At 47.2% G+C, this 16,319-nt stretch overlaps 1 protein-coding gene across 2 annotated transcripts; it reads left to right on the forward strand.

Moving 5' to 3' along the window:
* The first annotated feature begins 1,620 nt into the window (after positions 1 to 1,620).
* Positions 1,621 to 2,518, forward strand: LOC130852203 (syntenin-1-like). Of its 2 annotated transcripts, none has more exons than XM_057733016.1 (2): positions 1,621 to 1,866; positions 2,038 to 2,518. In XM_057733016.1, the coding sequence occupies exons 1-2, from the start codon at positions 1,621 to 1,623 to the stop codon at positions 2,515 to 2,517; spliced, it is 726 nt and encodes a 241-aa protein (XP_057588999.1). In that variant the 3' UTR covers position 2,518. The 2 variants fall into 2 exon arrangements, with proteins under 2 accessions (XP_057588999.1, XP_057588998.1); XM_057733015.1 differs by having other exon boundaries at positions 1,621 to 1,798; positions 1,871 to 2,518.
* Positions 2,519 to 16,319: the final 13,801 nt, after the last annotated feature.

A 16,319-nucleotide genomic window follows, 5' to 3' on the forward strand; every position in this document is an offset into this window, starting at 1 on the left:
GGAAGATTATCCTTGTTTATCAAGAGGCACTCAATTGTAATCACCAGGGTGCTTATAAAAGAAAAGAGGAAAGGGACTTCCCTGGGGTACAGTGATTAAGACTCTGTGCTTCCACTGCAGGGGGTGCAGGTTCCATTCCTGGTCAGGGAACTAAGATCTCACATGCGGTGTGGCATGGCCAAAAAAGAAAAAAAAGAAAAAGAAAAAGAAGGCAGGAGAGTCAGAAAGAGAGACAGCAATGAGAAAAAGGCAAGTTGGAATGATGCAGCCATGATCCAAATGCCTCTAGAAGCTGGAAAAGGAAAGGAAATGGATTCTCCCCTAAAGCCTCCAAAGGGAATGCAGCCCTGCTGACACACTGATTTGTGCCAGTGAGACTCTTTAGGACTTCTGACCTCCAGGACCGCAATATCATAAATTTGTATTGATGTAAGCCTCTGAGTTTGTGGCAATTTGTTAAAGCAGCAATAAGAGACTCATACAGACCTAAGGATAGAAGGCAAGCACTAGGATGGTGGGAAAATATACCAGAAATTTGTTCCCTAATGACAAGGGAGTTGCCCTGGATTTCCTACCTCCAGACTTCTTTTACCTGATAGAAAATTTTTTTCATCTGTAAGACATTATTTTTCAGATCTTTGTTAATTCATAAGATTAATACTTGATACAGGGGTAGAGATCACCTCATTTTAATCTTGATTTTAATGAGAACTACTCTAGTCTTCCATCATAAAAGGTGATACAAGCATGTAGGTTGAGATATTTATTGTTTATTGTGTTAAGACAATCTCCTTATACTTTTAACTTTTAGTTTCTAAAATAAAGACTAATTTTTATTGAATGCTTTTGGAGTATCTACTTAGATAATTGTATGATTTTCTTGTATAAATTTAATACCAATACACTTTATTAATATTAATAGATTTCCATTTTTGAGATAAATCCTACTTGGTTGTGTCATAGTATTCTTTTAACATATAATTGAATTCTGATTACTAAGAAATGTAGACATTTATTCCAGACATCAATGTGACCAGCTAGAAATCTATTAGTAAGAGGGGAGGGAAAATGAATACAGTTTTCTCTGTACTCATGACCAGTCTATAGGTTTTGCTCTGTCTACTTCAGATATCATCTAGGGTTGTGTTGGCTTTGTAAAATAAATTGGGTCTCTCTCTCTATTTTTCTATGTCTCCAACAAGTGTAAATATTCCTTGGGATTATTTGTTTCTTGAAACTTTGAAAGAATTCATCTATAAAAACATCTGAGCTGAAAGCATTTTTTTAAAAATAATAACTTGGGGAGAGGCGCCCTTCGCCAGCCCGCGACCCTGCGGGTTTCGGGGGCGCGGTCCGGGTGGGGGGCGCGGGCGGGGTTGGGGACGGAGCCCCAGGCCCGGCCAGGGCGACGCCTGCAGCCCCCCGCAGCCCCTGCCGCCGTCCGCCCAGACCCTTTTTGTTCGCGTCGGGTGAGCTCCGCGGGGCGGGCGGGGTGGGGGGACTGCCGGCGCTGGGTCGTCCCGTCGCGGTGCCGCGTCCCCGGCCGCGCCGAGTCGCCGTCCTCGGGGCCGCGTCGGAACGTCCGGGGCTGGAAGGAGGAAGGAGAAAAATCCTGCAAAAATGTCTCTGTACCCATCTCTTGAAGACTTGAAGGTAGACAAGGTGATTCAGGCACAAACGGCCTTTTCTGCAAACCCTGCGAATCCAGCGATTTTATCTGAAGCTTCTGCTCCCATCTCTCAAGATGGAAATCTCTGTCCTAAACTGTATCCGGAGCTCTCTGAGTACATGGGCCTGAGTTTAAATGAAGAAGAAATATGTGCAAATATGGCCGTGGTCCCCGGAGCACCAAGTCAGGGGCAGTTGGTAGCAAGACCTTCCAGCATGAACTATATGGTGGTTCCTATAACTGGTAATGATGCTGGCATCCACAGAGCAGAAATTAAGCAAGGGATTCGAGAGGTCATTTTGTGTAAGGATCAAGATGGGACGATTGGGCTCAGGCTTAAATCCATAGATAATGGTGTATTTGTTCAGCTAGTCCAGGCCAATTCTCCATCCTCATTGGTGGGTCTGCGATTAGGGGACCAGGTGCTGCAGATCAATGGGGAGAACTGTGCCGGCTGGAGCTCGGACCGGGCACACAAGGTGCTCAAACAGGGTTTCGGAGAGAGGATTACCATGACCATCCGTGACAGGCCCTTTGAACGGACAATTACCATGCATAAGGACAGCACTGGACACGTTGACTTTGTCTTTAAAAATGGGAAAATCACATCCATAGTGAAAGACAGTTCTGCAGCTAGAAACGGTCTTCTCACAGAGCACAACATCTGTGAGGTCAACGGACAGAATGTCATTGGACTGAAGGATTCTCAAATCGCAGACATACTGTCAACAGCTGGGAATGTAGTTACTATCACAATCATGCCTGCTTTTATCTTTGAACATATTATTAAACGGATGGCCCCAAGCATTATGAAGAGCTTGATGGACCATGCCATTCCTGAGGTTTAGAAGTCACGGAACCGTGGAAACTTCGCTGAAGTTCTTCCTTTTACGTCTTCTGCAACTTACCTTTCTCTTAAGCACATGGAGCTTCTTAGGAGCCAGCGAGCATATGCTGCAGGAGGACCTTTCTGTCTTACAGTCGGGATGGAAATCTTACTGTTTGATCTGATGTCTTGTTCAGACTTCAAGATAGTTGTAGCCTTATCCTGGTTTTACAGTTGAAAAGACTTACCCTCATAGACAAGTTTCTTTACTGGAAACCTGATGCTTTTACAAGCTGTGTGATGAGAATAACTGATACAGTAGGCTCAGCTTTCTGTTAGAACCAATCACCTTCATCTTGGGTATCAAGTAGTGCTGTTCATATCACTTTACTTCTATGGTATATTTGCATTTTTACTGTTTTACCATAGTACATTTAGAATTACTTTTTTTTTTCTTTCAGTTGTGTGTGTGTGTGTAAAACACCAATTAAGTAACACTGGTTTCATTCCATGTGAGCATTATTATACAGTGTATGTAGGCTGCAAGGGACTGTATTGATTATCATTACATTTTTAACTGCCTTCACTTAATGTGCTTGAACTGTCGCCTTAACTATGTTAAGCATCTAGAATAAAAGCCAAACTATAACTATTGCTGCCTTTCTAAAAGCCTGAATGCAGTTCTATATTAAACTGAAATGTACACTAGCCCAGAGCAGTGCAGTGGCACACACTGAGCGATAGCACAGCTGCTTAGTTGCATTGAGATTTTCTAGTCCTTGTGTAATGGAAACTTCTTTCCTCTAAAAGTTACTGGTATCACTTTCTGAGAAATGAATCACTATATATTTAATTAAAAATTCTTGTACTAAATAGGATAAACCTTGACTCCTTTTTCATGTGTAGATTAAGTGGGATGATACCTGATTTTGGCATTTACCTGTAACCTAGCTACTTTGGGATGGTCTTAGAATGCTGTCCTGGTAATTTGTTTCATTTCCTGACTCCTCCCTGCAAACAAAATGACAGAGACACGTCATCCTGAGTTTTTCCCCTTCTCTTTGGTTTATGCCTATTCTATTTTAATTAAAAATGTATAAATAAAAGAAAATAAAAAAAATAATAATAACTTGGCCAGTTTCTTTCCTGGCCATTCGTCCACTCAAATTTTCTATTTCTTGAGTGGGAAGAGTTGGGCTTGGAGTCCTGAATTTAAGTACAGGCTTTACTAGTGACTGGTTGTCTCTGTTCATTCATTCATTCCATTACTGCCTAACACTAATGTCAAGTACTGTGCTGAGTGCTGGACATATAATGATTGACAAAAGTTCAGGGTCTCTGCCCTCGAGGCCCTCAAGGTCTTTAAGGGGAAAGAAACCACAAACAGGCAAAGAAACAAGAAAATCAAATGCAGCAGTGAAAGAAAGAAAAAAGAAAGAAAGAAAGAAAGAAAGAAAGAAAGAAAGAAAGAAAGAGAGAAAGAAAAGAGAAAGAGAAAGAAAGAAAGAAAGAAGGGAGAGAGAAAAAAGAAAGAAAGTAAGTAAGAAAGAAAGAAAGTAAGAAAGAGAAAGAAAGAAAAGAAAGAAAGAAAGAAAGAGAGAGAGAAAGAAAGAAAGAGAAAGGAAGGCAGGCAGGCAGGAAGGAAGAAGGAAGGAAGGAAAGAAAGAAAGAAAGAAAGAAAGAAAGAAAGAGAAAGAAAGAAAGAAAGAAAGAAAGAAAGAAAGAAAGAAAGAAAGAAGAAAGAAAGAAAGGAAGGAAGAAAGAAAAGAGAGAGAGAAAGAAAGAAGGGAGAGAGAGAAAAGAGAGAGAGAAAGAAAGAAAGAAGGGAGAGAGAGAAAAGAAAGAAAGAAAGAAAAGAAAGAAAGAAAGAAAGAAAGAAAGAAAGAAAGAAAGAAAGAAAGAAAGAAAGAAAGAAAGAAAGGCAGGAAGGAAGAAGGAAAGAAACAAAGAAAAGGAAGGAAGAAGGAAAGAATCAAAGAAAAGAAAGGAAGAAAGAAAGGAAGGAAGGGAGGGGAAAAGGGGCTGAGACTATGAATAAGGGGAATGCCTCTGTCTGGATGGGTACTGAAGATGACCTCTTGGGCAGACACTGTGTCCAGATGCCCTCAGATCCCATCAGCTGGTTCTGTGGCCCATCCCCTTGCATGGGCTCTGCTTCTCAGTGCTCACACCTACTTTCTTTAGGGAAATGCCCTTGTGTTTTTGGAGTGGAAAGAGTCTGGGGTTTAGGTTTCTCCCCCACCTCCACCCCTGGGGACCCATAGCCACAGTCAACCAATGCAGGAGTACAAAGCCCAGGCCCCTTTCCTGGAGTGAAGGAAAACTCCAAGCAGTAATTTACTCTCCAGGGCTCCCTGTGGGGTCAGGCCTGAGGTCATGCACTTGTTCAGTGTCTCCCCTTTGCCTGTCCTGCATCCCAGCTCCCTTCAGTCTCCCTTCCCCACTCCAGCATCCCTCACCCATGCCTCCCCGTCTCAGGGTTTGCTTTACGTGAACCTGACCTATGGCAACCTCTATGAGATGATCCTGAGGCTGAGACAGAAAGTGTGAGAAGTAGCCAGTTAGGGGAAGAGCCAGAGAGGGTCAGGGTGAGAGAGGCTGGATTTGGGAGAGAAGGGAATAGCAGGTGCAAAGGCCCTGAGGTAATTAGAGGCTTGCTAAATTTGAGGCTTGAGAGTGAGTTTTTTGTTTGGGAAATTGTGAGTGAGTTGGAGAGAAGACAGGGCAGCATCCTGCACCAATGTCCTTAGATTTTATCCTGCAGGAAGTGGGGGCCAAGGGAAAATTCTGAGACAAGGACAGGCAGGATGAGGGCGGTGTGCTATGCTGTGAACCTGGGAACTGAGTAATGCAGCAGAAACGTAGAGGACATCAAGACTGGGGACAGAGAGATGATAGGGGCAGGTGGCAGTGGCAATGATTTTGACACAAAGTTATGCGGGCCTGAACTTGGTGGCTGGGGGATGGGGAGGGGAGAAAACTGCAGAGAGAGATTAGGAGATAAAATGGAAGAGACTCAGTAGGCTAGTAGTATGATGGAAAAAATTTCAATTACAAAAGTAACACGTAAAGAGATAGTTATTAAGAAATGATCCCAATGAATAGGAAGCAAAGGCTTGGGAATAAAGCCTTCTTGGATTTGAACTCAGGCGAGGAAGTTCACCTCTCTGGGCGGCAGTTTCAGCATCTGGGAGATGAAGGTGTACCTAGGCCCCGAGGATTGTTGGAAGGAATAGATGAGAAGCAGAATCCATCATGTTCCTGCTCGCTCATCCCTTCAAAAATGAAAGGGCTGAACCAGAAAGACATTCCCGGAGTTGCCTTTCGGCTCTGACATTCTGTAGTTTTTATCATCCTACAAACCTGGAGCTGAGAGTACAAAAGCCCAGTGTTTGAAGAAGTGTGCTTTCCAGGTGAGCAGAGCACGACTGCAGTCAAAGGCGTTAAGTGGTTTCTGAAGGGCTGCAGTGTGATTAAATTCACCACTTAACCAAATTGCTTTCTGTTGCCTTGATGGATGCAATTGCATGGAGATGAAGGGGCTTAATGTGCAAAGCTCGACTTACCTGCATGACTAATAAATTAACTGTCCTCCCTCCCCAACCCCGGCCCCGCAGCCTCCTGCCTGCTGGCACCCAGACTGCTAGCCTGCTGCTAGCTGGTCCCCTGGACAGAGGTCTCTGGTGTCATAGATCACTGTGTGGATGGCCAGCATGGTGTCCTCATTGCGTGAAGTCCTGGCCCTTGCATTCCACACCCCTCCCCCACAATTAGCATTTTTCTCCTCACAGCTGACAATGGTCAGGGTGGTAGTCTTTCAGGAAAGAGATGGCACGGTAGGGTAAGAAGACTACTTACTCAAAGTTGGGCTCTGGTGCCAGATCCTCCACTTACTAGTGTGGGACCTCCAGCAAGTTACTTAATCATGGAGAGACCTCCAGGTCCTAAGCACTTACTTGCACCAAAAGCCTTGCTGGATGCTTTCCCACACTATCCCTTTACACTTCCGCTTCCTCAAGGCTATCAGCAGCTCCAAGGGTGCATGTTCTGTTGATCTCTGTGGCCCCAGCTCCAAGTCCAGGGTCTGGTGTACAGCAGAGTCTAAGGAAATGATCTGTGTAAAGTAACAAATATAAGAAAGAATGAATAGTTGGGGAAATGGTTGGATGGATAGATGGATGAATGAAGGGATAGAAGATAAACAGATGAGTGGAAAGACGAATGGATTGACAGATGGAAAGAAGAAAGGATGAATGGATAGAGAGTGAAAGGATGGATGGATAAATGGATAGAAGGATGAATGATGGTTGGTTGGAAGGATAGATGGATGGAAGGAAGAATAAAAGGATGGATGGATGCAGAATGAAAGGATGGATGGATGGTTGGAAGAATTAGAGGATGGGTAGAAGGATGAAAGGATTGAAAGATGGTTGGATGCCGGCAGATTGTTCCTCACATGGAGGTACCAATCTGAGAAGTCAGCCCCCAATGTTTTTGTCCAAAGCCATTCAACATGTGCCTAGAAGTGACCAGGAGTCCTGAACTTAAGTATCTCTCATCCTCTTCTATAAAATAATGGGTTAGACTAGCTGATCTCTAAGGTCTTCATTTTAGTTTCTGCCCTTGGGACATTAATTCTTAAGAGAAGAGGAAAAATGATAATAGTCAACATTTACAGTTTGAAAGAACAATCACTCACAAACATCATTTCGTGTGAGCCTCAAAGAACCTGTGAGAACTGCAGGGCAGCTATATTATTATTTTCCCATTTGACAGATGGAGACACTGAGGCTCAGAATAGTAGCACCTGGTATTTAGAATGCATATCCTGGAGTCAAGCAGTCTAGATTCAAATCTCATACCGGAGTCACCATGGATGATTTACTTAACCTCTCTGTGCTTCTGCTTCCTCATCCAAAAAGTAAAGGGGAGGGCTTGGCAGGGATTAATAAAATTATTCATACGCACTTACAAGGAGACTATCACATGCTGTGTCTTGTTCTAGGCACCGAAGATGCAGCAGGGAACAAATTTTTCCAACCTCTACCCTAATGGAGCTAATATTCTAGTGGAGGGAGGAAACAACAAATAAACAGGTGAGTAAGTTATAAAGTGTGGCAGCTGCGGTAAGTGGTATGGAGAACAGTGGCGCAAGGAAGGGGAGGGAGTGTTGTCAGTAGGGCTGAGGCTGCAATTTTAAATTGGGTGACCAGGGAAGCCCTCACTAAGAAGGTGACATTTGAGTCCAGACCTAAGGAGGTGAAGGAATGAGCCAGGCGGGTATCTGGGAGCCCTGCGTTCCAGGCGGAAGGAACAGTGCACGCATGTGATCAGGAGCACAGCTGGCAAGTTTGAGGAGCAGCATGGAGGCAATAAGGGAGGACTAGCTGGGATGAGGTCAGAGAAGAAAGGAGGAAGGTGCATAGATCCCACAAGGCCTTGAGGCCATGGTGGAGACCTCAACCCTCAGAAGCCACTGGAAGGTTTGCACAGAGAAGTGACATGATCTGAATTGTTTTCAGTGGCTCACTCTGGCTGTTGGGTTGAGAATAAGCAGGAGGGGATTAGGGAGATAGTGAGAGGAATTGTTAGAGGGTGAGGGCTGGGGGGAGGGGCTTGAGTCAGAGCGGAAGCTGTGGAGGAGGTGAGAAGGGGCTGGACACTGAACACATGTTGAAGGCAGAGTCAGCGGGATACTGACAAGCTATGTGGGTGAAAAAGAAGTCACGGAGATGGACCTAGAGAAGATTCTGCTTAGTGAAATAAGTCAGACAAAGAGAGACAAATACTGTATGACATCACTTATATGTGGAATCTAAAAAATAATACAAGTGAATGTATATGCAAAACAAAAACAGATTCACAGATATTGTTGTTACCAAAGGGGAGGGGAACAAATTAGTGATACAGGATTAAGAGATACAAACTCTTATGCATAAAATAGATAACAAGGATATATGCATAACAGAGAGAATTATAGCCATTATCTTGTAAAAACTTATAATGGAGTATAATCTGCCAAAATACTGAATCACTATGCTGTACACCTAAAACTAACACAATATTGAAAAACAACTCTGTTTCAATAAAGAAATCTTTGGCCTGAGCACCTTGAAGGAGGCTGTTGCTGTGTTTTCAGATGGGGAGGTTGCAAGAGGATCACGTGTGGTCAGGGAGTTTGCCACGAAACTAATGCGATTATCAAGGGAATTATAGTAGCTGGAGGGGGTCCAAGGCCTGAGGTTGGAGAGATAAGAAGGAGCCAGCGGTGGAGGCTGTGAAGGAGTAGTCAGTGGAGTAAGAGGAAAACCAGGAGAGTAAGGTCCCTGGAAGTGTTTTAAAGAAAGGAGGTGTGTCAAGTGTTGTGAAAGGGCAATAAGCTGATGACTGAGAACTGACTCCTAGATTTAGCAACATGGAGGTCATTGGCAACCGTGTTCAACAGTAGAGCCATGAAAGCCTGATTGGAGTGGGTGCAAGAGAGCATGAGAGGTGAAGAAACAGAGGCTGGTACAGTGCATAAGTCTGAAGGAACTTTGATATAAAAGGAAGGAGGGGTGTGGGATTGAGGGAGGTTTTTGTTTTGTTTAAGATGGGAGAAATTACATGTTCATGTATTGAAAGGAACAATCCTCCATCCACTCATCCATCCATCCATCCAACCACTCATCCATCCATCCATCCACTCATCCATCCACTTATCCATCCATCCACCCACTCATCCATCCACCCACTCATCCATCCATCCATCCATCGTCCATCCATCCATCCATCCATCCATCGTCCATCCATCCATCCATCCAATCATCCACTCCTCCATCCATTCATCCATCCATCCATCCATCCATCCATCCATCCATCCATCCATCCACTCATCCATCCATTCATCCACTCATCCATCCATCCGTCCATCCAACCACTCATCCATCCATCCATTCATCCATCCATCCACCCACTCATCCATCCATCCATCCACTCATCCATCCATCCACTTAACCATCCATCCACCCACTCATCCATCCATCCATCCACTCATCCATCCATCCATCCATCCATCCTTCCATCCATCCATCCACTCATCCACTCATCCATCCATCCACTTAACCATCCATCCACCCACTCATCCATCCATCCATCCACTCATCCATCCATCCATCCATCCATCCATCCATCCATCCATCCACTCATCCATTCATCCATCCATTCATCCATCCATCCACTCACCCATCCATCCACCCTCCACCCACCCATCCATCCATCCACCCTCCACTCACCCATCCATCCCACCAACACTTCCTTAATGCTTCCATGCTCAGGCCCCGAGCTGGGAGCTGGGATAGATGAGCCACTTGCCCTTAAGACCTCAGAAGCTGAGAATGGGGTACAGTCAAAATCCGTAACTGTGGAGTATAACAAATGCTGTGACCAGGACTGTACAAAGGATTATGGGAGCAAAAAATATGGAATGCCTGGAGTATTTAGAAAGCTTCACAGTGGAGGTGATCTTTGGGCTGGGTCTTAAAGGAAAAATAGGAGTTTGTCGTGTAGACAAAGGAAGGGTAGTTTTGTGGACAGACACAGAAAGGAACCCCATGCATGGAAGTGGAGAGGGCTTGGAATGGAGCCAGATTTGAAGGGCCTTGCAGTCCTCCTTTGCAGACACAAGGAAGCCCATGAAAGATCTTGGGCGAGGGAGTGACTTGATGAAACATAGATTTTAGGAAGTGGGGCAGCCTGGAGGGTGGGCTCAGGTGTGGAGAGTACAGCATGGTCCGTGTCCAGGAGGGGGTTAAAGGCATGGGTGTGAATGAGACCACCCAGAAGGGCTTAGGGTGCAAAGCTAAGAGGGACCTAAGGGGATGCCAGCCTGGAGAGAGGAGGAGGAGGAAGAGTAGTCAAAGGAGGCTGGACCCTCTGCTGCCCCCAAACCTGGTCCAGCTCGTCTCAGGTCCATGCCCTGCCTCTCTCTCCCTCTCAGTGAATTGCTTCAATCTCCCCACTTCCTGGAACCCAGGAAGCACCTGGCTCAGCCGCCATCACTGCAGGGAAACCCCCTCCTCAGCATCCAGCTTCAGCCTGGGCCCCCCAGGGGACCAGAAAGGGGAACTCACTACCTGGGAAGGTCTCATTGCCCTGGGGTGGGGGGTGTCAATCCCCTTTCCCCTCTTGCTCCCCTGCTCCGCTCCGGCTCACACTTGCTGACCAAGGAGTCTCAACCCCCTTGGGCCTTCTAGGGCCCCTTGGCCCCAGAATGGGAATTCTTCACTTGTGAAAAGAAATGATATTCATTTTTGGTTTTCAGACTGAAAAACTAACAAATGCTTGTTTTATTTTTAAATCAGATAATCTAGAAAGATGGAAAGGAAATTTAAATTATGCACAATCTTATTCCCTGGAGGAAATCATTGTTACCATTTTGCTGTGTATCCTTCCAGAATGTTTTCATTGAGAGACCCACGTGGGCGCCCACACACACCTTTCTGTGAAAAAATAACAGGCAGCGCACCATACACTCTGTTCTGTCACCTGCTTGTTATTTTTCACTTACATCTTGAGACCCGTCGCCACACCTAGATCTCCATCATGATTTTTTCTTAGCTGAAGAATATTCTGTGGTGAGAAAGGGCCGTGGTTGAATCCCACCCCTCTGACATTTAGGGTCACCCCCTCCAAAACACATTTCCCGTATAAATAATGCTCTGTGTACACTCTTATTCACAAAGCGTTGAGCAATAACACGGAACTGTTCAAACTTGGGGGTTAGCATGGCCCCTCCGACACTGGCGTCATGAAGGAAATTGATTTTTATTTTCAAAGTCGGTGGTGATTAAATGCACAATGGTTGCCAGGCAACCTGTGAGCACAGGAGGGGGGGTGGGGGGTGCGGTGGCTCAGAGTGGAGGCCAGAGCAAACAGCAGCCTCCACCCCTGCCCTGGGGACCCAGAGCCTCTCAGGCTCTGCTTCTAGGTAATAAGCCCCCTCCCACCCTGTCCAGAGCCCCCAGCCCCAGCCATGGCCCCCTCCCCACATTTTCCTCTCCCAAAGCAACTCCAGTAGGTCACCAGACATTTGCTGAGAACATCCCATGCGGGGCTGTGTCGGGTAAGGCTGCTGGGGTGCACGTAGTATCCTATGTCCTGGTCAGAGGTAAACCTCACACACTTTTGAGATGCTTAGGAATTTGGACATGTTATCCTATATAGTCTACAGGGTACACCAGCCATTTTCAAGGTATTTCTTTTTTCTTGTTCTGTCTCAGGTTGCCTAGTGAGTAGGACCCACTCCCATCAGTAAGAAGGTGTCAAAAGGGCAGGTGGTGGGGGTGGGGTGGGGTGGGAAGATCGGTCTCTGAGGGGCCAAGTGGAGTTTGGAAAAGGCCCCTCCCTGACCCCCACCGCTGGCAGATCTGGTGGAGCTTCCCAGGGAAGGGGGCATGCCTTCGACCAGGAGGAGCCATTGAAGGATTTTGTGCAGGGGAGGAACAGAAAAAATTTATAATGTACTTCTCCCTCCATGAGGTAGGATCATTGGTAGGCCTGGAGGCCTGGCCTCCATCAGAAAGAGGGACCCCAAGGCCTGTGGACTCTGGGAGTGCCATGGGAAAGAGAAGAGAGAGCCAGGAGGCTGCAGGGACAGAGGGGGTGGACGGCACCCAGGGAAGGGTGTGGGGTGCTGGGGGAGGAGGAAAGGACCCCCCTGCAGCCTCAGGGGACCGTGTGGGAGAGGGAAGGAAGTGGGTCAGCAGAACCAAGTTCCAATCCTGTCCCTCCTACTCCATCCCTCTCTGCTGTGCAGGAATCCCTGCCTTTTTTTTTGCCCAGACAGAAGCTTAACAACCATCAGTACCAGGAAGTCACCTTCAGTGTCCGATGTGTGCTGGGACTTTACCCACGTTTTCTTATTCAGCACTAGAGTCGGGCACTCTTATTTCCTCCATTTCACAGACGCAGAAACTGAGAATCAGAACATTCGGTTGTCCTGGCCAAGGGAAAAGAGCCAGTGTCAGAACCTGTCTGGTCCACAGTCCCTGCTCCCTCCCACACCACTTTCTTTAGATGATATTTTTTTAAAAAACAGCTCTTGTGCCTGCACATTCGCTGTTAGAAGTAGCTTTGTGTTGAAAAGAGTATCTCTGGCCCACGTCCCATCACATGTGACTGCAACACTGCCCCTTTGGTCTGATACCTGTCATGGCTCGTGACACCCCTGACAGAGAAGAAAACGAAAGAATCCACCGCAGTTGTGGTGTTACCATCAAGTGGGCCATCACTGTGCCTTCTGCACCCAAGGCGGAGGGAGAAGCAGATGAGCCCATTGCCATGCTGTTAACCTTGGGCCTGAGGCTGTTCTCAGGGTCCTACCAGCTGTGGTTCTGGGGGAGGCAGCGACCTACAGGCGTGGGAGAGACGGTGCTACTTTCCTTCTGGATGAGATTCACTTATACAGGGTTGGGTGGGGCAAGCCTTTCTCTCCAGAATGGCAAGGGTGCTCGGAAGGTGCCCTAGTCACAGCCACCAGGTGGCACAGTTCTGCACCCCTGCAAAGTGGCCCCCAATAACCCTCATCTGTATGTGTAGACCTCCCTACACTGAGTAGGGCTGACCTCCGTGAACCACAGATATTGCAGAAGGGACAGTGAGTGGCTTGTGAGGACAGGTCATAATTGGAAGCCAGCTGCATGTCATGAACACATTCGAGCAGCGCTATGAGAAGCCCATGGAGCGAGGAACTGAGGTCTCCTGGCAACAACCAGCATCAATTTTCCATTTGTGCGAAGGGGCCACCTTGGGAGCAGATCCTCCAGCTCCCGTCAAGACTTCGGATGGGACTGCTGCCCTGGTCGCCATCTTGTCTGCAACCTCACGAGAGACCTTGAGCCAGAACCATTCCAGGATTCCTAAGCCTCAGACGCTGTGAGACAGTAAATGTTTGTTTTTTTTAAAATAAATTTATTTATTTATTTATTTATTTATTTATTTATTTATTTTATTGGCTGTGTTGGGTCTTCATTGCTGCACACGGGCTTTCTCTAGTTGCGGTGAGCGGGGGCTACTCTTCATTGTGGTGCGTGGACTTCTCATTGTGGTGGCCTCTCGTTGCAGAGCATGGGCTCTAGGCGCTTGGGCTTCAGTAGTTGCAGCACATGGGCTCAATAGTTGTGGCTCACGGGCTCTAGAGCACAGGCTCAACAGTTGTGGCGCACGGGCTTAGTTGCTCTGTGGCATGTGGTATCTTCCTGGAACAGGGATCGAACCCGTGTCCCCTGCATTGGCAGGTAGATTCTTACCCACTGTGCCACCTAGGAAGTCCCAGTAAATGTTTATTGTTGTTTTAAACCACTGCATGTTGAGATAATTAGTTACACAGTATTAGATGACTAATACTAACAGAATACCTTAGGGAAACTGGTGTAGCCTGAGGACTGTTTGGGTAACTCTGGAAAAAACTTTACTAATTTATTTATTAAAGATTTTATCTATCTATCTATATCTATCTATTTATTTATTTTTATTTTTATTTTTGGCTGTGCCATGTGCCACCAGGGATCGAACCTGTGCCCCTTGCATTGAAAAACTGGAGTCTCAACCACTGGACCGCCAGGGAAGTCCTTGGAAAAACCTTTAAAACAAAGTTTTCACATCAGGATTCAAGAATGGCACCCAAGAGACATTAGCCTTGGTAGATGTATTAGTGAAAATTCTTTCTCTTACAAAAGACAGAAACTTAACTCATGAGCTTAAGCAAATAAAAAAATATTAGGGAGGACTTATCCTATCATTAGATCATATAACTTGGAAGGATGGGGTGAAGTTAGCTGTGGGCATGGTGGGATTTGGATTTACACAATTCCTGGCTCCCAAAAGTGCAAGGGCAGGAGTCGGGAGTGGGCTGGAGAGACGGCTGAAGGTCAGCAGGGCTGGAATCTCCAGCATCCTCTAGACTCTGAATAGGATGGAATGCCGATGTCAGAGGGGCAGCTCCAAGGTCAGGAGAGCAGAGGGTTCCAACATACCTGTGGGCTGTTCCCCGTCTGTCCCTTATATCTCAATATCCTCAAGCTTCCTCTCTCCACCCTCCTGGGCCTCACTCCACTCCTCCTCCTTCAACATCAATACCTCCTGGGTCCAGTACCCCTGGACAGCACCACCTGGCCCAGGGCCACTGGTCCTTACCCTCACCACGGCCAACCCTGCCCTCATGTACCCCAAGCCTTCTGAATTGCAGCAATGGGCAGCACCATCCACCTGACCACCTGAGCCTGAATCCTCACTGCATCCCCTACTCCTTCCTCTCCCTCCATCGCCACCCCCAACACCCTCTAACAAGCCCCCAGATCCTTCCACAACCCTCTGTCCCACTGCCTCCATCCTGCTTCTCCCCCAGATTAGAGTAACCATCTCCCAGTCGGTCTCCGTGCTGCCAGCCTTACCTCCCCGCCTCTCCCCTCTCCCTGCCACCCAACCCTCTGCTGCCCCGCACTTCTACCTCCGGCACTTGGCCGGGGCTGTGCACTCCACTTGAAACTTAACATCCCACTCTCATCTGCCAGCTGAACTCCCCTTCATTCTTTAGATCTCTGCTCTGGTGTCCCCTCCCTCGAGACGTCCTTTTGGATGTCCCAGAGCTCCTCATTCCCTCCTCAGTGCTGTGGTACCTACCACACTCTGGTTTGTAGAGTGGTTATACAGTGTCCTGAGTCACAAACGGGACGTTGGCCCCACCACTCACCAGCTATAGGACAGCCTGGGCGGGGACACAGTGGGGTCAGCAGCCAGGGGAAGCCCTGGCAATAGGAAAAAGAAGGAGTCCCCCCCTTTAGGCAACAGAGAGGGAGAGAAGTGCAGGCAGGGTGTGGTGGAGAGTCAGGCTGGCCCAGAGCCGAAGGGGTGGGGGAGGAAGCTGACATTTGTGGGGCACCTGCCTGTGCCAGGCACTGGGTTGGACTCTACATTTCCTCACAGTCTATGCAATAAGAGGTGAGTATTATTGCCCAGATTCTTACATTTAGAAAGTGAAGCTCAGGAAGTTTGTGACTTGCTCCGTGTCACTTAGCCGTGAAGGATGGCGACAGAATCTGAATTCCAGGTCTGTCAGACTCCAAAGCCTTTCAGCTCTGACACACTGAGTCTGTGTAGGCCTGGCTGGAGGATCCTGGGCTTCTCAAGAGAGGAGCAAAGTGAGGGCTTAGTCAGCCTGGCCCACCGTGGAATATCCCCTCCCTTGGGTTGGGTGTTACAACCAAAGGTAGCCCTGGCTTTGAGGTGTCCGCTTCCCAGTTGTGGAATCATTGCAATCCTGCTTATCTCTACATCAGAATAGGGCAGCTTCCCCTACCCAGAGACTACTCTTCATAGTATACCTTGCAATTATCTTGTAATTGCAAAGTAAGCCCCAGTTTATCCTGCCCCCCGCCACCCCCAGCTGGTACAATATAAGGATTGGTATGGCCAAGAGCTCACAGCTCCTGGTGTTGGCTGAAGGGTGTGAAATGGAGTGGGGGTACTCTTTCCTGTCTGGGAATAATTGCCTTTTGTTTCTCTGCTCTGCTCAGCTCAGCTCGGCAGCCAGTCACCTTCAGCCTCCCCAGCTAATGAATCCCTCACTTTCCATCAGCTCTGTTTAGATTCATCTGAGCTGCCAGTCCGAGCAACAGGAAGTCTGGCTCAGCCTCCAACTCAGAGGGGAAGTGGCTGACTCAAGGAGGCGGAGGGGGTGCAGAGCTATTGGCAGCGGGGGAGGAAAAGAGAAATCAATGGACTCCCTGGAGCTTTCATCCCTTGGAAGCCACACAGGACAAGTTTAATCATTCAATAAATATTTAG

This window comes from Hippopotamus amphibius, chromosome 4, assembly GCF_030028045.1.
Source record: "Hippopotamus amphibius kiboko isolate mHipAmp2 chromosome 4, mHipAmp2.hap2, whole genome shotgun sequence".
NCBI classification, from domain to species: Eukaryota; Metazoa; Chordata; class Mammalia; order Artiodactyla; family Hippopotamidae; genus Hippopotamus; species Hippopotamus amphibius.